The sequence below is a fragment of the Bos grunniens genome, chromosome 12 (assembly GCF_055505025.1).
Source record: "Bos grunniens cultivar Pamir isolate PY7600 chromosome 12, Bosgru_T2T1.0, whole genome shotgun sequence".
In the NCBI taxonomy this organism is placed as follows: domain Eukaryota; kingdom Metazoa; phylum Chordata; class Mammalia; order Artiodactyla; family Bovidae; genus Bos; species Bos grunniens.
The window spans coordinates 15645461-15673155 of NC_141176.1; the positions used below are offsets into that span (position 1 = coordinate 15645461).

General features: G+C 39.9%; 2 protein-coding genes across 3 annotated transcripts in view; one reads left to right on the forward strand and one right to left on the reverse strand.

The window, feature by feature from the left end:
- Positions 1–27695, forward strand: part of GTF2F2 (general transcription factor IIF subunit 2) — a 135677-nt gene that overhangs the window by 54261 nt on the left and 53721 nt on the right. For both annotated transcript variants that reach the window (XM_086328899.1, XM_086328898.1), the window contains exon 5: positions 18369–18450. In XM_086328899.1, coding sequence (XP_086185025.1) covers positions 18369–18450 — 82 coding nt within the window. The remainder of the gene's footprint in view (positions 1–18368; positions 18451–27695) is intronic.
- On the reverse strand, positions 2759–6395 carry KCTD4 (potassium channel tetramerization domain containing 4). The gene has a single exon (XM_086328901.1). The coding sequence runs from the start codon at positions 3683–3685 to the stop codon at positions 2906–2908; it is 780 nt and encodes a 259-aa protein (XP_086185027.1). The 5' UTR covers positions 3686–6395; the 3' UTR covers positions 2759–2905.

Below are 27695 nucleotides of genomic sequence, written 5' to 3' on the forward strand. Positions count from 1 at the left end.
CGTGAGGATTAATTGAGATAATATATGTTCATAGCATGGTACCTGGCATGTGATAAAACACTAACGTTACCTTTTAACATCTTAAAAATAGCACTTGAAATATAAATACTTTTCTTTAAAAAAAAAACACAAAACAAGTTTAATTAGTATCCTGATCTTCAGTCTGAGACAGTAGTCATCATTTCTGTATCATTTGAAGAGTTGTGTAAGCATTTCCCTTTGTTCTGCACACTGCCATACACATTTTAGAAATACAGTATACCTTAAGCTGTATGTTTGTTTTTTATATTTTAAGGGTAATGCTAGAATCACTGTGTGGTATAATTCCAAATACACACATATATATGTTAGGCATATGGCAAGTACAGTAACCTGTTTTCTTATTAGCTTTCTTCTGAAAAAGAAGATAGAGTCACTTTGTGATTTATTCTTTGGAACAATATGAGAAAAGATTTGAGGAAGAAGTTCGTCATTGATTGCAAACAAAAATGTTGTGACAACTTCACTCTGACTTATAGTAGGCACTTTGTACAATTACTTGAGTCTTTTGAATGGGAAGTATTTCTCAGTATTTTTTAAAGTAGTGAAGTTTAAACACTAGGTATTTCCATTGCTGTATACCTGAAACTAACCCCACATTGTAAATCACCAATATTTCAATAAAAATTTTAAAAACTAGGTATTTCGTGTGCACTTACAATATGTAGACACTTGAATATGTAAATACCAGTGCAAGTGATTTTGAAGATATATTTATGAAAATTTTTGCAAGAGTAATCAATCTGCCTTATTTCCTTCTAGATTACTAAATGTTTTAGGATATTATGATTTATCAAAAGCTTAAGGAGGAATTAAATGCATTTCAGAAATGATTTTTTAGACATGTTCAAAAAAATCAGTGACAGATTTCCTAGAGTAATGGTTTCCATCAATAAAATTTTGTTATAACAGTTAAATTTTCTTTTGTGAACTGATGCAAAAGCCTCACTTATAATACTTCTAAGGAGATTTGTACAAACTATATCTCCTGTAAAAAGATGTGTCAGGGCTATTTTTATTATCTGAAATGAAACCTTGTTAGAGAAAATCTTACTTTGACATTAAATCATTACCGTCTTTTTGTTTTTGTTTTTTACATTACAAAGTCCAAATGCCAAGGAAAAGTCAACTCATAAGCTGGAGAGGTATGTAGACAGTTCAATTATAGTGACTGATAAAATAGATTTTAGTATTTTTTTTCTGTTTTCATAGTTCTTTTGAATCCTGATTAAGCCTTTTTAAGTACATAAGGGATAATTTGATGTTATAAACTTTTTTTCTTGTTATACAAAAAGAAAATTATGCAGTTGATGTAGAGATTTTTGTTTCTAACATGGATTTTTAAAGGACTTTTTTGTACAGTAGGTTTTAAAATATTTCTTTTAGTATGTACAGCCAACTTTTGTATTACCTTAGATGTTGTAATGGGAAGTCAGTTACAGTTCTGAGTGAATATTAGCTCTCCTGAGTTTTTATGTATAAGCAAACTTTTTGCATAGATGCTAACTTCTGTAACCTCAGTTAAGATTTTCAGAAATATTTTGTTAAAGTTTATTAAAGTCAATATTTAATGACCAGTTTTAATGGTTAAATTCTAAAGGAGTGAATTAAGATGTTATTTGTACTTAGAAGTCAGAGAAAATAAGTGGCATAGAAATAAATGATTTAGCTGTTCTTTGCGAGCAAAAAATGTTCTCACCTTTAAAGCTAACTTTCTTGATTATTTAATTTAGATAGCCATACGTAAAACCCAATTTTAAAAAATAACTTCTTGTTTAGCATGAACTAAGGAAATGATCACAAACTCATTGAGCCTGAGATTTACCATCAAAAGAGGTACTGAAAAGAATCAATAAACTTCTTCCATAGGAATAATGTTTAGTGTTACTCATGTGTTATTTTTGAGCTTGAAAGATGAGATATTTAGGATAATTCTGAAAATGAACTCTCTTCATTATTCTAATACTGTATACTCTATTGAGAATAAGTTACCCATGCTGTATTGGAGTTCAGTCTGCAAAGGAATGAATTGGCTGATTTTTGTCACTTGCAAATCCAGCCAGGGTTACTATAGCCTGTAGCCTGCCAGTTGACTGCATCAATGCATAATACTGTGTGAAGTCATTAAAAGGCATATTTGTTTTAAAAGTGACACATGTAACTTTTTACTATAATTATTAACTATAAGCAAAGAAGTTAGTCATGCTTTCATTTTTTTTATTGTCATCAAGCAGTTTTCTAGGAATTTTCAGCAGTATTTCAATCCAGCTATAATTCTAATATGAAATACAGAAACTATGAACAAGCTTTTGGTGCCTACCATCAAAAATTAAACCCATAGCTTTAATGCTTACATCTCATTTTGCTTTCACCACAGCTCTGTTTTAGTAGATCTGCACATCTCTCTTGCTCTCAATGGTTAATTTTATCAGTTCAGTTTCTTCGTAGATTTTTGCCATGAGTAGAAAGGATTTAAAGTCTCATAGTCCCTTAAAATATTTTATTAACCTTTCCTTGAAAGAATGAGAGATAATGTACATGCTTGTTCATTGTACAAGTACCCAAGACATTCTGATTGAAAGACAGCTTAAGGAAAAATAAACAAATAGCAAAAGCATTCCGTCTTTATTTACAGTATGTAGGAGATCACTGTTTTCACTTTAAGTGTACGTCTGATCAGCAGGAACACCTAGAGAAGGACATCTTTAGCGATAGAATTTACATACCGTTAGCTCACAGTAATTGATTAGCAGCAGGACTCTGAGTACAGAGCTGGTTGGGCACATTATTTGGGATGCCTTTGATGCCGAGGTTTTCCGAAGCTTGCTGGCTGCATGCTTGTTGCCTTTGTTCGTGGCACAGGTAATTACTTGATAAAATGAAGTGCATCGCTGTGAACAATTGACCCTTTGGAGCAGTCCAGGCTTGTCAGCAGTCTAAAACCACACTTTAAGGCCATCATTATGGCCTCAAACTTAAGAGTTTCCAAGGTGCAGACAAAGGTGTTGTCTTCCTTCAGTACCAGTCGAGTGCCATTTTCAGACTTTATGAAGTATTTAAATTGAATGGTATTTGATGATATAGAAAACTCCTCAGGAAAGCCATCCAGCCTGCTTTTGGACACCAGGACAATGCGAGATTTTATTTTTGATATGAAATCCGGAGCATTACAGAAGATTCTCAGTCCTTGTGAGCGATCATGGTTATCTGTTATTTCCAAGAAAGTGGTCTCCCTGGGTGTCAGCTGTTCTTTTTCCCACCTGGACTTCACTTCCTCCGCCAGTCCCTTGAGCTGAAAGAATTCTGCTTCTTGTGCAAGAAGTTGATTTTCTCGAAACCCTTCGGGCAGTAGAAGTTCTCCATTTCGTAGGAAGTTTAGAACATGCCTGAAGAGGAGTCCATCCCTGTCTATGAAATAATGACCATCGGCATCAAACGGGCAGAGAATTTTTCCATTGACTATACCTTCAAGGAAAGTGTCTGGGTACTTGGTCAGTGTTTGTTTCTGAGTGATGTATAAGTATCCACCAACGTTGAGGGTCATCAGAGTGGATTTGCAGTTCTTTCCCTGGTCAGCATCTTCCAGGCTGTTGTGTTTCCCTTCATAGTCCTTTTCTTTTTCTCTCCTGTTTATTTTACGCTCCATTTTTGAACACGCTATTTCAGCTTGTTCTTCTTGGCGTTGAGATTTTTAAAAAAGAAACACTACCACACAAACACGCCTTTATTCAGTCCCAGCCTGGTGATGGAATGGAAATGCTGGCAGCATCGCCTGCGCTGTCAGCTCGGTTTTGCAGTAGGTGGCGTATCAGCTATGTATGCAGGAGCTTTCTGGAGTAAGAGGGAAAAGAGATAATTTGCATTTAACCGTATCAGGGAAGGAACCTGCTGTGAAAAGGTTTTCATAGATATTCTTAGACATAAATAAAAGTTACTCAGTGAATTGAATTTCCTATGGGCAGTTAAGCAGTTATATATATTTAATTCTCCAGCTAAGTGTGAATTTTTATTCACTTCTCAGTGTCAAAATTAAGTAGGCAGGCTTAATATTGAACAATACTGTGACCTTTCAGAGAATAATATATGTGGAATTGCTATCATATTTTAAAGTAAATTATAAGTAGGAAACCCAAAGAGAAAGGACCTAGGTGTATAGAATTTTCTCTCCTGTAAAAAGTCACACATTTCACGGTGGTAGTGTCATTTTAGAAACAAAAATGAGAATACTTAAACCCGTTATTTGTGACATTGTACTTAAGTTTAATTGGATTTGCATGTGATTCTGATTTGGGGAATCAGTAAGTGAGAAGAAATTTTCTTAATGTCTTTCAGCAAAAGGTTCTGTTATTTTGGCTTTTTACCCTGCAAGTAAAACAAGTCAAATAAACAGACTTTACGGTATTTTTTTTTTTTTTTTGGTTAAGATTTCTTATGAAAAATTCATAAGCTTGTTTCACCCTAAACACACTGAACAAAGACTTGGACTGCTGTGGAAAATACCGTAACCGTGTGTCTGTGTGTCTGTGTGTTTGTGTGTGTGTGCACGAACGAGTGCTCCCTCGAGAAGATGACAGAGACAGTTTCGAAATACCTGCTATAAAATAATATCATGGGCCAGATTAGTTGGGTTTCTTTTGCTGCTGCTGTTTTTTCCCCCCCAGTGTTCACAAAAAGGGAGAGAAAAGACCAAAGCCTGTTGCCTTTTCCTTTTTTTTTTTTTTTTTTTGAGCTCTAACAGTGTGAGTATGGTGTTTTCCCCTGCCCCCTTTCTTTTTTTTCCTTCTTCCCTCGTAAATTGCTTTCCAAAACATGTTAGGGATCTGAGTTTTCATTTCTTGAGTTTAAAGACCCAGTGGTAAGAAATGTGAACATGGTCCCCAGTACACTATTATTTGGCTGATCTACCTGCTAAATTATTCTGAGGAACTACAGAATTAGACTTTAGATTTTGTCAAATTTATTTACATTTTTTTTACATTAAAGGTATTTAAAAATTTTCAACTTTGATAGAAGTGGGCTTCCCTTGTGGCTCAGCTGGTAAAGAATCCACCTGCAATGTGGGAGACCTGTGTTTGATCCCTGAATTGGGAAGATCCCCTGGAGAAGGGAAAGGCTACTCACTCCAGTATTCTGGCCTAGAGAATTCCATGGACTGTATAGTCCACGGGGTTGCAAAGAGTTGGACACGACTGAGTGACTTTCACTGTCACTTGATAGAAGTATTATTGGCAGAGATTCTTCTAAAAAGGTTTGCATTGTGTTTTTTCAAAACAATGTTAGATTTTCTTCAGATAAAAAAAATTTGATATTTAATTACAGCAGTTTGAATTTAGTGTTTAGGTATCATTGAGCTTATCAAAAGTTGATTGAAAAAAAAAGTTCATTGAAATTAAACTAGAAATCAAAGGCATAACATTTTTAGGGCTGAGTTTTCGCTGAGAGGACTTCCTTGGTGGCTTAGAAGGTAAAGAATCCGCCTGCATTACAGGAGACCCAGGTTCAGTCACTGGGTTGGGAACATCTCTTGGAGAAAGGAATGGCTGCCCACTGCAATATTTTTTCTGGAGAATTCCATGGACAGAGGAGCCAGGGGGCTACAGTTCATGAGGTCACAAAGAGTCGGACCTGACTGAGCAACTTTCACTTTTGCTTGGAGACCATGAAATTGAGCCAGAGAAGATTGCATTCTGGAGAGTTTTTAGTGTTTTATCTAGAACTTTATAGCTTCTTGATAGTAAGCCAACACTTTAGACTAAATCTTCCTCTCAGCACCGCATCATTTAAGAAAAGTTTACTGGTATATTCTAACAATTTCATGTGTGTTGATTTTGTGGTTTGGGAATCAAGTCTTACCTATGGATACAACTTTTTCTGAAATATGGAATAGGTTTGGGGCGGGGGGCGGCACAACTTTAAAAATGGAATTCTTTTCTTAGTAGTAAATGTATCTGAGTAGCAAGCACATAACAGCACAGCCAGCAAAGGCATGCCAGTTTCACTTACAGGTATAGTCCTCTTTTAATGAAGTTTATGATGGTTTAGTCACTAACTCATGTCCACCTCTCACAACCCCATGTGCTGTAGCCTGCCAGGCTCCTCTGTCCATCGCCTGGATTCTCCAGGCAAGAATACAGGAATGGGTTGCCATTTCCTTCTCCAGGGACTCTTCCTGACCCAGGATTCAAACCCGGGTCTCCTGCATTGCAGGCAGATTCTTCAACCGATTGAGCCATGAGGGAAGCCCACCCCAGGTAGTGTAGCAATCCTGTTTCAGTCACATGAACGTCTATTCTACCTATCCCAGTCCAAAGAATCCTCAAAAATTCATTTGTAGTAATCCCTTTTTTTAAAAGAAAGAAAAAAACTTTGCCTCATTGAAGTAATTGGTAGACCTTTTTTGTTTTTTCCCAAGTTTTTTGTGGATATTCTTAATTGCTTTTTTTAACGTCTGTAAGGCCCATTTAGAAGACTTCAGTGAAGCTTCCTAAACCAGTTTTTCTCATTCAGAAAAGTTCTTAGGTTACTTTGACTTCTGTTCTAGAGGTCGCAACCACACAGCTGTTTACAGTGCACGCGGGACAGCAGGACCAGTAGAGCGCAGCTGCAGCGTAGTGGGGACTGCTCAGGTTTTCTTTGTATGTTTAAGTAAGGTGAGATGGTTGGATTCTGTGTAAGCCTTGGTCTGCTGCATTTTACACTGTGGCCGTTTACCGACGCCTTCCTGGGGAGCCCTGGGGCTAGTGCTGCTAGAGGCTGGGCCTTGCCGTTGGGGACCTGAGGCACAATGCTGACCTCTTCAGCCGTCATCCCCAGGGCCCCCTTACACCTGCTGACTCGCTCACTTCTGCTTCCTGATTTTTAAACCTGCTGGCGTGTGTCTTTTTTCCTTCTGGCTTTCCTTGACCGTGAACCACCCTGTCGTGTGCCTCTAACCCTTGACTGCCCTTTCTCACTCTAGACTTCACTCTGGCCTTCTTGGCTTCTGCAACCTGACATGAAAGATGTGTTTGCCACCCATGGCGGGGCAACAATAGTGTAACAGAAGGCCTGTCTTAGTGCCTCGCTGGAAGCTGATAAGAATCTATAGGACTTTTTTTTTTTAATGTCCTGTTGCTCCCAACTTGCAGTCTTAAGAAAGAAAAATGGTACCCAGGAGACCCCGCCTTCTCTGTGTTGCTCCACTCCATCCGCATCAAAGCAAGGTGATTGCAGTTTACATTAATCACAGGGCTTTTGTTGCTCATTGCCGCTGTTACAGTGCGTGTGCTTCCGAGGAGAAAGCCAGGTTGTCTTTTTCTTAGTCTATTCTAAGCTTATATTTACTTGCTTTGGGGGCTAGAGGGTGGGGAGAGTCATGTCAGTCAAATCCACACAGCCCGAAAATTGTAAAAACGGTGCTTCGATAACTATTCCGAGGCGGACATCCATGGGTTTGTGTGACCATGTTCCTCTGCCTCACTGCAGATCCAGACTGGAAGTAATCAGTTAATTGTTTAAGCAGAAGGGCTCAACCTACACAGCAAAGATGAGCTCGTTTGAATGCACTTGACCGCTAGACTTGAAGATTTCATATGCAGAAAGGTGTTTTTTTTTTTAAGTGTCTATCATAGACATCTGTAATCACACATATAAAGTTTGACCAAGTTTAGTCAACTTTGAAGATGTATTTTCTTGCATACATCTATGTATCTGTTTTTCCTTCATTTTCTTGCATACATCTATGTATCTGTTTTTCCTTCATTCAGCTCTGTTTTTTGCATTAGTTCAGGTTGCTGTAGTATATACATATTTCACTGCCTCTGGATAACACAGAGTATTTCACACCTAGACACTCAGTGAATGTTGTTTTTGATTCCTTGGTGATGGACCCCCAGGCTGCCTCAGTCCCTTGCTGTGGTGAACAGTTTAAGGCATGTCCTCTTATAGGTGTCTGTGGAAACTTGTGTGGTAGACACCCAGGGGAGAGCTTTCTGGGCACGTTCAGTTTCACTTAGCACTCCCAGATGACTCCCAAGATGAGCTCTAACAGGGCACTCTCGCACCAGCGGTGCCTGTGGGTTCCTGTTTCCCCGCATTTTCTCCAGCACTTGGTGTTATCTGGCTTTTGTTTTGTTTTTTTAGATTTCACATAGGAGTGATATCAGACAGTATTTGTCTTTTTCTGTCTGACCTGTTTCACTTAGCATAAGTCCGTGCTGAGTTGTGAGTCTGTTCATGTTGTTGCAGACAGCAGTGTTCCTTCTTTTGTATGGCAGAGTAGTATTCCATTGTGCATATGTATATGCACACACACCGCATCTTCTCTAGCCATTCATCTGGGGATGGACCCTTAGCTTGTTTCCATACCTTCACAGTTAGAAATAATGCTGCTGTGGATATCGGGGTCCTTGTATATCTCTTTTCAAATTAGAATTTCCTCTGAATATATACTCAGAAGTGGAATTGCTGATTGGTACAGTAGCTCTGTTTCTAGTTTTTGAGAAACCTCCATACTGTTTGCCCAAGTGGCTGCACCAGTTTACCTACCCCCAGCAGCGTATGAGGCCTCCCTTTCTCCATATCCTCACTCCCCAGCGTTGCTAATCTGTGTTCCTGTTGGTGATAGCCAACTTGGAGGACTTAAACAGTGTCACTGACAGGTTCTTGTTCCAAGTATACTCATTGGTTAGGCCCAGTGCCTTACCAAATTTTAGCAAAATCTTTCTGCTATATGGTGATGCCAATCTTCCACTGCCTGCATTAGGCAGAACTTACTCCAGGCCAGTGGGAATTATCTGCCAGCTCTTGATGGGAAATGAGGTCATTGTCAGCAGCGTGATTGACACAGAATATGCCAGAGATGTTTTCTTGCCATAAGGAAGTAGAACCTTACCAAGAAGATCTCTCTCTTGGTTAGAAGATAAAAGATTTGGTAATTCCCCTATACTCAACAGATCACTCTTTTATGAAATTCAGACACTCCTTTTCAAGGAAAACGGATGAAGCTGCCTTTATTAAAAACATGGGGTTTCTGGTTCTTCATTCTCTGCCTCTACCAAATCTTTTTGATTATTTTTACCTGCATGCATTAATTCCTTTTTTTTTTTTCTTAAAAAAAAAAAAAAAAAGATGATTTCTTGTTTCTGCACTAAGAAAGTGAAGCCAACTACAGAAAGAGCAAGAGCTGTTAATTTTTACTTAAACCTGTCACTGTGTCTCTGCTCTGAACTTCTCCATATTTTTTGAGACTTATTAATTTGGGTCTTTTGTCTTCACTTGAATTTGATACCCATCTACTTGATCTGCAGTGATATCTTTATCTGTTCATTTTCCAAAATCTGGCTAACCTTTGGCCATCTGACTTTCATGTCCTCTGATTACTTTTTGGCTTGACCTTCCTTTCACAAGCTGAGTTTTGTTTTTTAATGTATGCGTTTCTTGTTTTTCATAGCCTCCTGTTAATAGCATTGAATGTGAGAAATACTCATTTTGATATTCAGCTATAATTATGTTACTGTAGTTTCTTTTTGGTGTTGAAAAATAAAAATAAAGGAGACAGTGTTATGTATTAACATAGTTTAAGAATCACGGATTTTTCTGTTAACCTAATTCTGTTTAAATACAAAAACTTTAGTTTTGTTTTGAAATATGAAAGTTTTCTGTATTAGATGTTGTCTGGTCCTGGGCTTCATCAGCACAGGTACTGTCTCTCCCACCTTGTGGAGCTGACTGACCACAGTATCTCACCAACTGTGCAGAGTGTCAAGTCCTCCTAGGACTCATTCACTATAGCTTCTGGCGGAATGGTGATGTGGATGTGTGATTCCATTTGGAGGAATAAGCTTGTAAGTGTTTTACAGCGTTGAACTGAGTCTTCAAAGAAGCCCAGGAAACTGCTGCTTCAGCAAATTTTTAAACCCCATTTGAGGAGTGTAGAAAAGATTAAAGCGCTTTGTGTCAAAAGGAGCACACGTAAAAAATGACTAAAGGAGAAGTTCTGACAACATTCCATTCCACTGTTTCTTTGCTTTTCATTACAGAGGCAATCTTGGAAACACTTTACAAATCATGCTAATTCATATTTTAAATGTACTTTGGGAGATGAGTATTGCAGGGAAACCTGTGTTTTATAATTCTGTAAGCAAAAGTCATTTGAGCTTTTAAAATGAGTGTGCTCTTTTTTTTTTTGAAGTGCAGACTATGCATTATTATTCACTGGAAAATTTTATTGTAACTAGATGAGCAAAGCGCTTCTATGAGCCATCAAATGAACACTGAAATTATATTATCGTAGAGAACTCATTTTTATAGTGCTATTTGGCAAAACAGAATTTTGCCTTCTCTCTCAGAAGGAGATGTTTTAAGTTTATAATCATTGTCTACAATCTCAAAATGAGGGGTATGACTTTGAAAAATTGTAAAGTGAATATTGCTATGAAATCCAGGACCAAAAGAGTTTCTGCCCCCAAATGCTGTCCCTTACCACTGTCCCTCATGTTACCATCTTCTCTTTAGATTCTCCTGTGTCTTTAGTGATGAGATGGTCGAGGGGTGAGGGGGTAGGGAGGTGGGGGCCTGAACCAGCAGGACAGGATATGATGGTTCACAGGAGGACATGGAGTTTCTTACAGAGAGTAGAGTGATTGTAAATCTGGGATGGAGAACTCTATCATATGGCACACTTTTTTACATCTAACATTTCTGTAATTGGGGTATGTCTTAAAATCATTGACTTGTAAAATTTTCACGATAGTATTTTGTCTTTCTTGCTGGCACATAAGGTAATGGTGAACATTACAGTTGATGGCATCTTAGATTTGATGGCATATTTGGGCAATTCTGTAAGCTGTTGTCCCCACACCACCAGAAAATTCAGTTACCAGAAAGACAGGGGAAGGAGAAGGTGTTGGGGGAGAGGAAGGAGAAGGTGTTGGGGGAGAGGAGGAGAGAAGTATCAGGGCACCAGTTCCCAGCTCTGCCTGCTGCATATTAGAGTTGCCCAGTGAGTGTGTAAAAACACTTCTTGCCCACACAATGCAATTAAGGTAGAATCTCTTGAGAGTGGACCCTGTAGTTTTTAAAAAGCTCCCCAGGTGATTCTTAGGACCAAGCAGAATTGAAGAACTACTATATTCAGGAAACTGATGAGCTCAGGAAAGCGAACTTACCTCAGAGGAGTTCTTAATGATGAGGGCGTAATTTCTACCCTGTAGTTACGAGGATCACTTCCTATTAAAGTATCTTGAAATAGTATCTAGAACTAAACTAGTGTGTGGTATTAGTACTGTTACTAAACATGGTGAAGAGAACTGGGATTATTGAGGATGAAATTAATGAAGCTTGAATCATATTCAGTGATTAAAAAATGTGTCATCAGATTGTCTCTAAGTGTTTTGTTCATGTTGTGTCTCAGCTATACCACAGGCTTTCTTAGGTACAGGGGCCTGTAGTTTTCTTCTCTTGTGCCTCTCATCACACCTTGCACCGTGTTTGGCACTATTTACCTATGCAGCCCTGTGGTCAAAGCCTTTTCTCCTGGAGACTTAATCTTTCCTGGAAGGATTTGTTTTTCTCTTCATATAATCATGGTTGCTATTGTTCTTGAATTCTCTCTCATTTCTACTGCAAGTGGATAGCACCTTTTGAGGAAGGTTTTACTAAAACAAGACTATTTTGGTACTATGGTTTTCTTTTTCATTTATTGTTATAGAATGGTATTACTTCATTTTTTTCAAATGAAAGTTTTATTTCTGGGTTTTATTCAACCTCTTACTCTTGAAAGCGGCTTTTAGGTTAGAGGTCATGTCTGTTTATATATATCATGCCCATGTCTGTATTTGAGAATTTATACTGATTAATTATATATATATAATTATACATATTGTGAATATTAATTATGTATAATAAGCAAAAAAGGAGACTTACTGTGAAGTACAGGAGGAAAAATAACTTGTGAACTTGCTTCATAAACATTAAAACACAAATGTTTATTTTTAAAATGTTGTACACTAAGTTATTTCTTTGATCAGAAGTATGTTATGGCTTCTGTGGACCCATAGAGCAATCCAGACTCCTTTGTACATTTAAATCATCTGTCTGATTTTGTACCTTAGGTCACACTTTTCTTTCTTCTCCTGGGCAGCCAGTCTTGTCATTCACAGATACTCTTTGGTGAGCATTACAACATCCCTTGTACAGGAATGTACAGAAACCTTCTTTCTCCCAGTCCAGAGGGGAGAAGGTGAAGAGCAGTACTATGAATGAGGAAACTGAGATGTTTCCTAATCCTAAATCTAATCCTCAGATTATGGTTTCAGTATTTGATTTAAAACTGGGACTTCCCAGCTATTCAGGCTTGTTTATAATTTGAATATTATTATAAGAAAACACTATATAACATAATTTGGGGGAATACTTAAATGGCTGCTCATTTTGTTGCTTTTGAAGTAATACAATTCTGACTCTGTAGGCTTACTGAAATCTGAGTATGATCTTTTATTCCTAAAATTCCTGAATATAAAATAGATCAGAACATCAATTCACAAATTTGAATACAATTAGAAACACCTTCTTAATAATAGCAAGGATCGCAACTTTGCCCAACTGGTTTGTTAAGATGCCAAGTAGCTTATATTAATAGGCTTTACCCCAACCACAGGCAGAAACTGCTAGAAAAAGATTTTAAATGAGAACAGTGGAGACTAGCAGGAATATTAAACAGTGGTTTACCTTTTAAATGCTCTTGATCTCTTGAAATACTGTTTCTTTAGTCCTTTTCCAGAGAGGACAGACACGGGTGTGAGGTAAAGAAGAATCAGGGAAGTAGCTTCAAGGCCTCAAGGATTAGCCCAGAATCTTGACTTTAACCTTGTCTGTGTTTTAACTTGAGTTGGCAGTGCTCTTAAAGGCCTCCATGTTGAACTGGATCCAGAGTGGTCTCGTGGAAATGAATGCCTATAACTTCCTGATGCCCAGCGTCTTCTTAACACACTGCTCTCATTACTTACGTGCCAATGTTAATAGGCACCCTTCCTGCTTACCTGTCACTTTAGCTTGTTTAGACCAGCCAGGCCCTTAACTTGTAAAAAGTGCCAGTCAGTTGTTTCTGCTGGGTTCTACATCATTGTGTGTGTGTGTGTGTGTTGCTCAGTCATGTTCGAGTCTTTGTGACCCCATGGATGATAGCCCGCCAGGCTCCTCTGTCCGTGGGATTCTCCAGGCAGGAATTCTGGAATAGGTTGCCCTTTCCTTCTCCATCATCATACAGAAGTATATGTCAAATTGAGACAGAGAGTAGGAAGGTCCAGCTTAGAAAAGAAGTTTGTGTGTTTTCAAGTCCTGGACAGCTTCTCAGCATTTTCCCTTTGTCATTCCCAGAAAGCATTTTTCTCTTAATTCCTACTCAAAAAAAATTTATAATTATATCTAGGTCTTTTAGAAAGTATTAGGGCAAACAGAATAGATATTGATGAAACAATAAAACATCTTCAGTTGGAGGGAAGGGCCAGTTTTGTTTTGTTAATTTTAGTGAAAGAGACTTGGAAGAGATCCCAGTGACTTTCCTTCTGCATACAAATGCCGAGACCCAGAGATGTGAAGTAACTTCTCCAAAGTAACTCCGCTGTTTAGTGACAGATTTAGAACTGGGATGCTTCCATTCTTGTTATAAGAATGCACTTTGTGTAACTTAGCCTTTAATACTTTCTCTCAACTTTTTTCTGAAACTAGGTGGCAGTATATAGATCAATAAAATACCATCACAAAGGTGTGTGTTCATACTCATGAAGATTCTTTGGGCTGCAAGGAGCAGAAACCAGTAAGCAAACCAGTCTAGCTCAAGAAGCGGGGGAGGTGAGAAAATTTAGAAGAGGTCCTGGAATAGTTCCCAGAATCTAAAGAAAAGTTGGACAAATGGCCAGGCCTAAGGAAAGATAACCCTCATGAACCATAATAAATTCTACTTAGTACGGTAGGACTAAGGACTGTACTTAGGACTGTACTTACTTAGGACTGTAGTCCTAGAGGACCAGTAGTCCTTCCAGTAGTTGAATTAGAAGGTCGGAAATCATGAAATGATAGCCGAATGTATTCCTACTGCCTTAAACACTGTAGGACCCACCAATGCACATTTAGTCGCCAGTGTGCATGGAGGACAAGGCCTTTGCCCTCAGCATAGGACACTGATTGTCTGATCTCTTTTTCTTGTGGAAAGTAAACCCATAATTTAGTTTAGATTTTTATTTTTGGTTTCTTGAAAAAGGAGCAAGACTTTAGACACAGTGAGACAGTACAAATGTAGAATCCTTCAAGACTTTCTCTCTTCTGGTCTCTAGTTGTCACTCCAGTACCTAATTTGACAGGTTTTTAGCAACTTATCTTTATATCACATCTTGCTGTTCTTTAGTTGTTCGGACGACTCTTTGCAACCCCATGGACTGTAGCCTGCCAGACTTCTCTGTCCATGGGTTTCTCCAGGCAAGAGTACTGGAGTGGGTTGCCATTTTCTTCTGCAGGAGATCTTCCCGACCCAGATCAAATCCTCATCTCCTGCATTGCTGGCAGATTCTTTATCACTGAGCCACCAGGGCAGCCCTTATCACATCTTACAAAGCATTAAACTTAGGTTTCATAGAAAGTCTCCCTCCCCCATACTCATAATTAATAGGATTATATAACATAATCAAATTGCATAATTACTAACAGTAAAACTAGCATAAACAAGTTCTAGCATAGCTTGAGCAGAAGTGTGTGGGAGTGATAGAGATTAACCTACTACCCACTAGCGTATAGCAAGCTCTGGGCATCTGTCACCATATTTAAGAGGGAGATTGAGAGCCGTGCTAATTTAGAAGTGGGTTAAGTGGAGGCCTAGCAGAAGTGCTCCTAGTGTGTTAGAGTAGTTTATACACCTGTCTCATTCCAGCAAGCTCCCAGAAAGTAATCTGGAAGCCACTGGGTGGAGGGCGAGTCCCTGGAAATCAAAACCATTTTCCTAATGATATCAAGCGTTTTTGCCTTTTTCACTCTGATTTTCTACACAGTTTTCAGTTTTCATTTCTAGTATGGTCAATATCAGTAGATAAAATCCACATAAAAAGTTCTTTTGGATCCTCACATTTGTGAATGGCTGCACTAGACTCTGCTCCTTGAGGGCAGGAGCCAATTTCATATTTCTGAATTATTCCTGATGTATTTGCATAATCTTTTACATAAAAGGCACTCAGTAAATATTTGACAAATGTATGAAAAAAAGCTCATTTTTCAAGTATTTACAGTCTTTCAAACTGAACCAACAAAGTAGTTTTAAGTCATGGTTTCTGTATTAATGAATATGATCTGTAATTAACAGCAGTGGTGTGCAAGTGAGTGCTTTCAGCTGTCTTAAAATGTAATATATAATAGCTTTCCCCTGAAATCTTAAGCAGTGTTTTAGAGAAGCAGCACAGTTTAGTGAGGAAAAAAAAAAAATGAAAGCATGTTCCTGAGAGGTTTTAAAAGTGTGTGATGGTTTTATATCTTGCTTAGGGGGCTATAAGTAAATTTTTTTTTTTTTTTCCAAGAGAGGGGAAAGGGCAAAGAGTGAACAGAGATGTGGCCTTATTTAAGAGCAGCCAGTTGATGGAAATTTTCATTGCTGCTGATGAAGACCTTTCCTTTCACTTGAGAAGCTATTTTAGATTTGAAAAGAGAATATGATGGACAGGAAATCATGGTTTGGGAAGTGAATGTTGCTGCTTTGAGTGACCTTGTTGGAGGAGGATGATGATGAGTGGTGGCCAGGTGAAAGCAGGTAGGTGCTTTAGATGCCTGCTACTCTTTCAGACATTATAAGTGTGAAACGTCTTCAGCAGAAACTTTTAAATAAAAATTAAATTCACCTTGTCCACCCAAGAGTGCTGTGCTGTGCTGTGCTTAGTCGCTCAGTCCCTTCTGACTCTTTGCTACCCCATGGACCGTAGCCCGCCAGACCCCTCTGTCCATGGGGATTCTCCAGGCAAGAGTACTGGAGTGGGTAGCCTTTCCCTTTTCCAGGGGATCTTCCGAATCTAGGTCTCCCTCATTGCAGGCAGATTCTTTACCAGCTGAGCCACCAGAGAAGCCCAAGAATACTGGAGTGGGTAACTATCCCTTCTCCAGAGGATCTTCCTGAACCAGGATAAGAATACTGGAGTGGGTAGCCTTTCCCTTTTCCAAGGGATCTTCCGAACCAGGGTCTCCTGCTTTGCAGGCAGATTCTTTACCAGCTGAGCTACCAGGAAAGCCCCCACCCAGGAGTAGGTACTGTTAAATAAGTGCGGAACATTCACAGATGGTATTGAAAGGTAGCTTCTTAGTATTCAACATTAGTAAATACATGGGTATGTAAATTATCTTTGGAGACAGTATTCTAGATTTATTTCATTTTTTAAAAAGGATTAATTTATGTTTCAGTAGTGAGCTATTCTCATGCATTTAAGTCCCTGTAGATTGGAGTCATTCCCAAATCTTGTGATTGTTACGACAAGAATCGTTCTAGCTTAAACTTTCAGCTTCAATAGAGGGGCATGCTTGAATATAAGATTTGTTTTTGCTTTAAGAAAATTCAAATTTTAATATTACTAAATTCATTAGTAAGAGGAAATTACTTTTAGAATTTAAATTTAATATAAAATAATTCCAGCCTGCTTGTTTCCTTCCTGCCATATTTTGGTATAAGGTAGACATGCTTCTCATCATCACCCTTTGCAGTCGTCTGTCACCCTGTACCTTGAGGTTTGTGTTTATGTTGCATCAGACTATTGAATTACTGTGTGTTTGCAGTTAGTACTTAGGGGCTGTAATAAGGAGTTCCAGGATTTTGGAGACAAAATCAGAAAAGGTCACCATAAAATTTTTGGTGTGTGGAAGACCTCATTTATGGATATGGATATGCTGGATCTCTGTTGCTGCGTGCGGGCTACTCTCTAGATACAGTGCTTGGGCCTGTCATTGTGGTGGCTTCTCTCGTTATGGAGCACGGCTTCGTTAGCTGTGGCTCTAAGGTTCAGCAGTTGCGGCACTAGGGCTGTAGAGCGTGTGGGCTCAGTAGCTGTGGTGCACAGGCTTAGTTGCCTCGAGGCATGTGGAATCTTCCCAGACCAGGGATCGAACCGATGTCTCCTGCATTGGCAGGTGGATTCTGAACCACAAGACCACCAGGGAAGTCCAGAAACTTTTTCTCATATAAATCATGTGGGCGTGGTTCCATCTGCATTTTATGTTTTGGTCAGTTTATCTGTTCGCCCAGTGAACTGTATGCTTCTTGAAGACAGTACTGTATCTCAGTCATCTTCGATTCTACAGTGCCTAGATGGTTCCCTTCGCATGGTAGGCACTTTGTTAATGTTTGTGGAATGTATGAGGTCATTGGCCCTCAAAAGATGGATCATAAATGCATTGCTGAGGAGCCAAAGGAGTTCCTGAATCTCTCCTGGATACTTGGGTGAATTGTCTTAGAAATATGATTGAACCGTAACTGTTCCTAACCATAGTCATCCATTTCCAGAATGCACTAAGGCTGGTGCCATCGTGGGTCAGTCATATATGCATTATCAAATAAGATGAGATCCAAAGTGACTTGGTGCCTGGTAGGCGCACAACAGTAGGTGCTAACTTTTGTTTCTCTTGAATATTGTATCAGGGTCACCGTAAGAATTCTTACTAACAGTGGGAAAATTTTTCCTTCTGTTTGGACAAATGTTCATAGCAGTTAAAAGCTCTCATTTGGCCACACCCATATTAATCATTTTGCTGAAAAATAGAAGTTAGAGCAACTGGCAGGCGGAACTGGTATTCTATATAACCTAGGCAAGAACCTGACTAGTTTCACAGTATTTTTTAGGCTAGCTGTTTTAGTCAAAGTGTATTCTAGAATTTTGTTTTTTGGACATATATGTATACATACCCACACATTCAAATACGTGTATGTATATACCTTTGATTTAGTGCTTTAGACTTTTTCAGAAGTTACTTCTCTGTACACCCTTCAAAGATGATATAGCCTGTACACCCTTCAAATTTTTATTTGACTTTATGCCCTTTTAAGCCACTCTTTAGAAAGAGCTAAGTGTTTAAAAGCTGTTATTGGCAAGGGGCTGCAGCAGTCTGTAAATAAACCTGACAGGAGCCCAGTGTTTCACTACAAGTTTTTTTGCTATTCTGATCAGTGATACCACTATAAACTTAAAAATATTCCTTTTCTTTTCTTGATTTATATTATTGACTATATTTGATTGTGATCACTGTTACTGTGGTTAGTATGTCAAAATACAGTCTTGAAAATGATAAATGTTATCTAAATACATTTGTTAATTTTTTTCTTTCCGTTCAAGATAAGCTTTCACTGGAAGGAATAGTGGTACAAAGAGCTGAATGCCGACCTGCTGCCAATGAAAACTACATGAGGTTAAAGAGGTTGGTGTTTATTACTTTAAAACGATACCTGGTGTGTTTTTTTTTTCTTTTTTTTTTTTTTTAGAATTGAAATACATATATTAGATTGCCTGTTGACTACATGAAAACAATGGTTATTGTTGCAAGTGTTTTCTTCAAAGCTTGTTTGTTTTTAAAATCAAATAAATAAGAACAAATTTTTAGTTACAAAATAAGTAAGTCATGAGGATGCTGACTATAGATAATAATAGTTTATTGCACATTTGAAAGTTGCTGAGAGAAGAGATCCCAAAAGATCTCATTGCAAGAAAAAACAATTTTTTTCAACTATGCTTGCTGTCGGAAGTTAGACTTACTGTGGTGATCCTTTTCCAGTGCGTACGCTTGACTGAATCCTTACCGTGTATTCCTGAAACTAATACAATGTCAGTCACATTAAAACTAAACTCAGAAAGAGTTTCTTCAGTAAGGGGACTTTGAGGACGTAGGCTGTTAATTTGGGTTGTATTCAGCTACTTTGTTCCTATAACCTGGAATCAGAATTTGTAAATGTCTTTTTCTGGTTGTCCTTGTAAATCTTGATTCTCTGAAGACATGTTACAAGATCTTTGCACCATTTTATTTTCAAGGGCTATAATTTTCCCATGATGAATGTGTATCTAAAATACTATACACTAAAAAGCAAGTATAACTAGTTGCTAGAATACCATCCTTTTTTCTTAATCTACAGAGAACTTTTATAAACCATTACCTTGTTAGAGATTTTGCTTTGGTGTCCCTCCTCCACACTTTTGGACGTGGTTATTACCCTTTTGTAATTCATGCTTAAAGGTTATGATTGCAAATTCTTGGTACTTCAAATTTTGTGATTTTCAAAGAGTCAACAATTTTTTAAACTTGGAAGAAACGTATTGTACTTGTTTTATAGTTTATATTGAATGTATTTGAATCCCCCATATAGTCTTGAATTACACATTTTAAAATTTACCCTGTACTTAACTATGTGAAATAGTAGTGAACAAAACAAAAGAATCTCTCTGCCCTCATGGTGCATACATTTGAGAAGGTTGTAGCTGCACTGAACTGGTAGTTGGGTCACACTTCCAAGAGGCAGCCACAGCACCTCTGAATATCCACATTGACTGAACTGGATCAGCTCTCAATTTCACATCTTTTAAACTCCCCTGCCCCGCCCCTCTCAATTAGATCAGATGTCTGTCTCTTGGGAATGAAACAGAGACTAGTTTTCTTGTCCAATAACTCTTCTAATTTCAATTCCTCCCCAGGGCAAGGGAAAGGATGACAATCAAAATGAAAAATTTTTATAACAGTAAATAACTTTGGAACACAGGCAGATGTTCCTCTTTGTTTTTAGCCTATAAAGTTTATTATGTAATACAATTCTTCTTGAGAATTTATCGTCTTCAAATAACTACTGAACTTGGAAAATGCAAAATCTGATTACTCAGCTCTTTGCCAAAATATTTTTCTGTGGTCTTAATTTTCTTTAAAAGTTTCTAAAGATTTCTGGTGATCAGATCAGGCAAGTCACCTGCTGTGTTATGAAACGGCTGCTTTTTCCTTACCAAAGAAGATGTTAAAATTGTTTAGCCTTTTGGAGTATGCTGAAAGACCAGCTATCATATAGTTCAGTTTCGTCAGTGACTTAAGGAAACAGGGTAATTCAGGAGATGATAATCATGTGAGTTTCATAAATAGATGCTATATGACATAAGTCTTGAAGGCTGAGACTTTTTTTGACCAAGTGGGAAAAGATGGGAATAAGAACACTTTAGACAGACAGACAGGCAGGTACAGAGACCTGGGGAAAACATCAGGGACCCATGTAGGGACCTGTATGTGGTTCTACAAGCCTGGAATGTGGGGTTTTTTCCATTCAGAGCAAACAGAAGCTGCAGACTTAGGGACTTCCCTGGGGCCTCAGTGGTTGGGAATCTGCCTGCCAGAGTGGGGGACGTGGGTTTGATCCCTGGCCAGGGAACTGAAATCCCACTTGCCACAAGTCAGCTGAGCCCATGCACCACAGTTACTGAGCCTGCGTGCCCTAGAGCCCCTGCTCTACAACAAGAGAAGACTGCAGTGCGAAGCCCTCGTGCCACTCCTAGAGAGCAGCCCCACACACTGCGGCGGAGAAAACTCGTGCGCAGCAGCCAAGAGCTGCGCACCACAGTGGAGACCCAGTACAGCCAAAAAAAAACTGAAATGTTTAAAAAAAAAGAAGCTCCAGCCCTTTTTTGAACTCTGAACTTAAATATCCAAAAGCCTGGTGGGAAGTCCAGTTGACGTGTTTCAAAGATGTCAAGAACTGAACTCCCAGTCTTGCCCCCCCCAAACCTGCTCTGAGCTCATGCCAAGTCTGTCCTCCCATTTTCTTAGTCCAAAAGCCCTGCTTACATTTTTGACTCCTCTCTCCCACCTCACATCCAATGTGTCAGAAAAATCTTCCGGAATGTACCTTCCAAATATTACACAGCTGCTGTCTGACCATTTCCCAGCACCCACATGATCTGCCTTTGTGTCTCATCTGGATCACGGCCAGAGCCTCCTAGCAGAGTTCCTGCTTCTGCCCTTGCCCCACTGCTGGCAGCACAGTAGCCAGAACAGTTCTTGTAAAACCTGTCAAGTCGTGCCATTCCTTTGCTCACCTGTCACTTGCAATGCTTCCCATATTACTCAGAATAAAACCCAAGTCCTTGCAGTTGTCTGCAGGGACCTCCATGGTCTGCCCACCCTTCTCTTCCCCTTCTCCCCATCTGAACCTGCTGTCTCCCTCCCCTTGCTCATCTGCTCCATCCACGCTGATCTCCTAACAGCCCACAAGCATAGGCACACTTCCATATGAGGCCTTTGCACCGGATGGTCTTTCCTGCCTGGAGCATGCTTTCTCCAGATAGCTTCATGGCTCGCTTCCTCACCTCTGTCACGTCTCTTCTCAAATTCTACTTTTTCAATAAGGCCTGCCCTGACCACTCTATGCTTGTGTATAGCACGTATTACCTAATGTAATTTATTTACTATATGTGTTGCCAGCTTTGCCCCAGAGCAGTTTAAGCTCCCATGGTTTGTTTTTTGTTTTATGTATACTTGCTTTTTGTTCACTCATATGCGCACAAACATACACCCTGAGTGTCTAGAATAGTTGGTGACATGTAGTAGGTAGACAGGAAATATGCGTTGAGTGAATAAATGGCGGGAGAGACGATTAAAGAGTCTCTTATGCTTGTTAGACAGCTTGTTAAAGAGCCATATGTGCTGTGGTAAGAAGTTTGGACTTGGTGTGCTATTGCTATTAAGGAGGCACTGAAGAATTTTAATCTGGATGGAAAGTGAAGGGACTGTGTTTTTAGAAGGGTCATTCTCGCCATGGGTTCCCAGGTGGCACGGTGGTGAAGAATGCCTGCCAATGCAGGAGACACAGGAGACTCAGGTTCAGTTCTTGGGTCGGGAAGATTCCCCGGAGGGGGAAATGGCAACCCACTCCAGTTTTCTTGCCTGGGAAAATCCCATGGACAGAGGAACCTGGAGGGCTACAGTCCATGGGGTTGCAAGGAGTTGGACACGACTGAGTGAGTGAGCACACACACATGCATTCTGGCCATGGTGCAGAGACTGAGACCAGGGAGGGAAGTTAGAGGCTGGCGTCATAGTCCAGGTACAAAGTGTCAGAATGACTAAACACAGTGGTTCTAGGCCGAAGGGAGATGAGAGACTTAGTTTGAGGATGTTTGGAGGTAGAGTCGGCAGGACTTGATAAGCCCATCTCAGACTTCCTGAGTTGTGGGACAGGGGCTTTCTCCAGACCCAGACTGATCGTGGTGGCTCTTGTGTTGTGGCCAAATGCACGTCCTGCTGTGAGGCTCAGGCTAGCTCTCTGCCACCCTGTGTAATGTGCTCACGAAGGCAGAGGGGTAGAGATGCCCTTAGAATTTCAGTCCGATTGACAATTTATGTAAAAAGTTAAAAAAGCAAGAAGTACTTAAACTTAGGAAGAGTGAGCATAGCATAGTGAAGTCAGTCATGTCCGGCTCTTTGCAACCCCATGGACTGTAGCTCACCAGGCTCCTCCGTCCATGGGATTTTCCAGGCAAGGGTACTGGAGTGGGTTGCCATTGCCTTTTCCAGGGGATCTTTGGGACCCAGGGATCAAACCCGGGTCTCCCGCATTGTAGGCAGATGCTTTACCGTCTGAGGCACCAGGGAAGACTAGGAAGAGTACCAGTGAGTAAATTACCAAAACAGGAGAGTAATCTGAGCCTTAAGTCGTAGCTCATGTATTTTGTTGATCATTAGTCAACATTTTCAGACTCCTTCTGTGATCACTGGAGAAGGAAATGGCACCCCACTCCAGTATTCTTGGCTGGAAAATCCCACGGACAGAGGAGCCTGGTGGGCTGCAGTCCATGGGGTCGCTGAGTCGGACACAACTGAGCAACTTCACTTACTTACTTACTTACTGTGATCACTAAGACTCAGTTTAAAAAAAAAAAAAAATCACTAGATACTCTTCTTACTCTAGAGAGCTTTCCATCTTTGAACCTCATCAAAACACACAGAGCGGATTATCTAAAGATCTTTATTGACAGTGCAGTGAGGGAGGAACACAAACGTGGTGGCACTGTTGATGGCAAGTGGAAAGACAGGCGGCCGGGTGTGGGTGCTGTCAGAGCGGAAGTGTGTGAGAGCAGAGTCAGCAGCTCGGTGTTTCAGATGTCCTGTACTGGACATTTCACACATTGAGTCAGAGAGTTTTAGGGCCTTCTTTTTTCTTTTTATTGGCTGTACCGCGTCTTTGTTGTCCTTTGGGCTTTTTTCTAGATGCAGCGAGCCGGGGCTACACTCAATTTGCGGTGCATGGCTTGTCATTGCGGTGGCTCCTCTAGTTGCGCAGCACGGGCTCTAGGGCCCTCGGGCTTCAGGAGCTGCGGCACGTGGGCTCAGCACCTGTGGCTCCCAGGCTTAGTTGCTCAGAGGCGTGTGGGACCTTCCCAGATCAGGGATCAAACCGTGTCTTCTGCGTCGGCAGGCAGACTCTTGACCACTGAGCCACTCTGCAAGTCAGGCCTTCTTCTGTCTGCCTGCCCTTGAATGACATTCAGGCGTTTCTGATCACCTGGCTCTTGTCTCACTTCCTGGCTTCACTTTCAGCTCGTCTCCTTCACTTAGATGCCCGGCAGTTACAGCACACTAAAGCTGTTTTCCCAGATGCGCTAGGCCCTCATACATTTTATGCCTGTGTAACATGTTGCATCCTTTACCTAGAATGCCTTAGCTGCCTTCTGCCAGGAGCCTTTAAAAGCAACCCAGGCGTCACTCAGAGAAACCTCGTGCCTTCTACTCCCCAGTCCAGGCAGGATCCTGTGCTCCCCCGTTCTGTTCTTCTTCACTGGTAGTGTATAAATGTCTGCTGCTGAGGTGTACATGGTTGCATCTTCTACAACATTACAGACTTCATAAGAACGGAGAATGAGAGCTCTGTTTTTCTTCCTTGCCTGTTCACTTTCCCTTCTTCCTTTCCTTCTTGTATGTTCAGCACTTGGCGTAGTTCTTTACAAATAATAGATATCTAGAAGTATTTGTTGGGTTGAAATGGATTTAAATAAAAAGGGAAGGCAAAACTAGGTACAGAGACATGGAAGTCAGCAGCATTCAGCTTCTTTGTTTAACTTCTGCATGTTTATGTCACTAATTCAGCTAAAAATCCTTGTCTCGAAAGTTTTTATTTTTAATTCTTTCATTGTTTGTGGGTCTTCTTAAAAAACCTAGTAAGAAAAGCCTCTCCCTCTGGGAACAGAGCACTGGTTGCAGACGGCTTTCTTCCCTGTGCTAAGACTCCAAACAGCAGGGAGCAAGATGTGATTCACGCTCTCTCCCAGGGAGAACTGATCCTGTGGTATCTGCCTTGTCTTGTTATGAGGCAAGCAGAAAGGACCCTCTCACTCAGTAGATCTGTATATAATTTGTGGGGAGTGTAATTCATGCCCAGAGAAGTATCTGCAAATAAAATTTTTGCAGTAACAGCACCAAAGCATTTTCTTTCCACCACATTTAAACTTGTCCTTGGAGTTTTTACTTTTCCCCATATATATATATCTCATAAAGATTAATTATTTTATAAATGATTTTTCTTATATATTAGGATGATGATCTTATACCAGGTCCCTTTATATTTAAAAAAGAAGTACAAGATGGGTTGTAAATAGGATATGCTAAGCGTTGCTTCAGTCGTGTCCGACTCTGTAACCCTATGGGCTGTAGCCTGCCAGCCTCCTCTATCCAGGAATTCTCCAGGCAAGAATACTGGAGTGGGTTGCCATTTCCTTCTCCAGGGGATCTTCCCCACCTAGGGATGGAACCAGCGTCCTTTAAGTCTCCTGCATTGGCAGGTGGGTTCTTTACCACTAGTGCCACCTGGGAAGCCCTGTAAATAAGATGATTATATAATTAATCATTTAAAATGGGATGCTTTTTTCTTTTTAATTTATTTTTTAATTAATTAATTTATTTTAATTGGAGACTACTTTACATTATTGTGGTGGTTTTTGCCATACATTGACATGAATCTGCCCTGGATGTACATGTGTTCCCCATCCTGAACCACCCCCCACCTCCCTCCCCATCCCATCCCTCAGGGTCATCCCAATGCACCAGCCCCGAGCACCCTGTCTCATGCATCGAACCTGGACTGGCAATCTGTTTCACATATGGTAATATACATGTTTCAATGCTATTCTCTCAAATCATCCCACCCTCGCCCTCTCTCACAGAGTCCAAAAGTCTGTTCTTTACATCTGTGTCTCTTTTGCTGTCTCACGTATAGGGTCATTGTTACCATCTTTATAAATTCCATATATATGCATCAATATACTGTATTGGTGTTTTTCTTTCTGACTTAATTCACTCTGTATAATAGGCTCCAGTTTCATCCACCTCATTAGAACTGATTCAAATGCTTTCTTTTTAATGGCTGAGTGATATTCCATTGTGTATATGTACCACAGCTTTCTCATCCATTCATCTGCTGATGGACATCTAGGTTGCTTCCATGTCCTGGCTATTATAAACAGTGCTGCGATGAACATTGGGGTACACGTGTCTCTTTCAATTCTGGTTTCCTCAGTGTGTATGCCCAGCAGTGGATTGCTGGGTCGTATGGCAGTTCTATTTCCAGCTTTTTAAGGAATCTCCACACTGTTCTCCATAGTGGCTGTACTTTGCACTCCCACCAACAGTGTAAGAGGGTTCCTTTTTCTCCACACCCTCTCCAGCATTTGTTGTTTGTAGACTTTTTGATAGCAGCCATTCTGACTGTCGTGAGATGGAACCTTATAGTGGTTTTGATTTGCATTTCTCTGATAATGAGTGATGTTGAGCATCTTTTCATGTAAAACAGGATACTTTTACGAAGGAAAGTAGGCCTAACTAGAGAAAAAGCCACACTGAGACAACACTGTAAACTGTCCCAGATAAACTGGGATGTAAAATGACCCTTACTGTGAATAGCCTGGATAAATTAAAATGCCAAATTTAAAACAAAAACTTGAAGAGTCAAATACTGAAAGTTCTGGCGATTAGGAAACATGTACCACAAAATCTAGAACGTTCAGCTATGGCTGAACTTAAGCTTGATGTGATTCCCAGTAGCCACACAAAGTTGGGCATATGACAGTGTTCTTTTCATGTTTAAATGTATGTTTACATAATATTAATGTAAATTTGTATATAAAGTTTCTTACACAGTAAAATGAATAATAAACTAAAATCAGTTTTATAGTAAAACAGTTAATTGTTAATAAAAACTGAGGTCATAGAAGTAACTCAGAGTTCAATAAAGGTAATTTTATGACCAGGGAAATAATAGTATTGGATTTTAGCTTTCTGGTGATCTTATTTGAAGCACATTTTATTGAACAGAGGTTTTGACAAATATTGAGGTTAATGGTTAGTATACTAGTTATATGCTTGCATTCGTAAGTGTCAGAAAATCCAACGCCAACTCGCTTAAAAATAAAAGACATCTATTGACTCACCTGAATTGAATCCAGTGGCGCTGTGCACTTCAGCTGCAGCTTTACTTAGGAGTTCTCAGTGTCACCAGTGTTTTAGTTCTGTTCTGAGTTTTGGGGCCCATTTTTCTCCAGCTCCCCTGTTTTCAGACTGACCTTTCTCTTGGTAGCAAGACAGCCACTTGCAGCTCCCAGGATTATCTGCCTCTTTTTTCATTATTAAGCCCCAGGAGCTGAGTGACTTTGTCTTCAACCAACCCTTCACTTCCTTCCATGGGCCATCATGGATTCTGAGTTTATCCTGGAACCAGTAAATATGTCAGTGAGGATGGGAAGCATGGATTAAGGCTTTGAGCCCACCTGTGGACATGTATAGGAGGGAGGGTCAGTCACATCCAGAACACGTGGCTGCTGTTCTGTACGGAGGGGCTGGGGTGGGGGCGAGGCCTGGGGAGGTCATCATCAGATCAACAGCAAAACTGTTCTTACCAGAAAAAGCATCTTAGGTCAGAAACACTCATCCAGGATGTTTGCATCCTTTGTTGCTTCCTTTTGGGGAATGACCGTCTTCTCTCTCGTGAGAAGGTCCAGATTTTTATTAGAAAGCAACTCTGGACCTATGAAGATGCCTTAACAGGGTGAGATGGGTGAAAGGTCAGGCTCTGGGGTCTCACTGCGTGGTTTCAGAGACTGGCTTCCCCAGTGACTGGCTGGCTGAGCTTCGGCGAAGTACATGGCCATTCTGCGCCTTCATTGCCTCATATTTTATAAAATATGATAGTGGCATTTATGTCAGGGTTGTGATAATGATTAAATAGCACTATATAATATATGATGTGTCTGACACAGAGTACTCAGTAAATATTAACTATTATGTTTATGACTTACCTGAGTAAGTACTCCTGTCCCAGAGATATTCCCAACCCATCCTGGTTTGTCTTTAGCTCTCATGATAAAAAGAGACTTGCACACAAAGATTCTTTTTGAATTCCTGCCCTGAGGTAGATAAATTAGTGTAATCAAGTTTAAATTGGAAATAGGGCAGAAAGAGAGCTAGAGCTGAGAAAAAGAACGTGAAGATTTTTTTTTTTATTAGAGACTTTGTGGTAATAATCCTCTTTTCAAAACAAAATCTGTAAAGTAGTGGTTTAGATGTTCCTAGATATTATCCAGATTCAGACCCAGGGATCTGAGTTCACTTTCTCTGCATAATCTTCATCTACCCTTTTTTTCCCCTCAGGG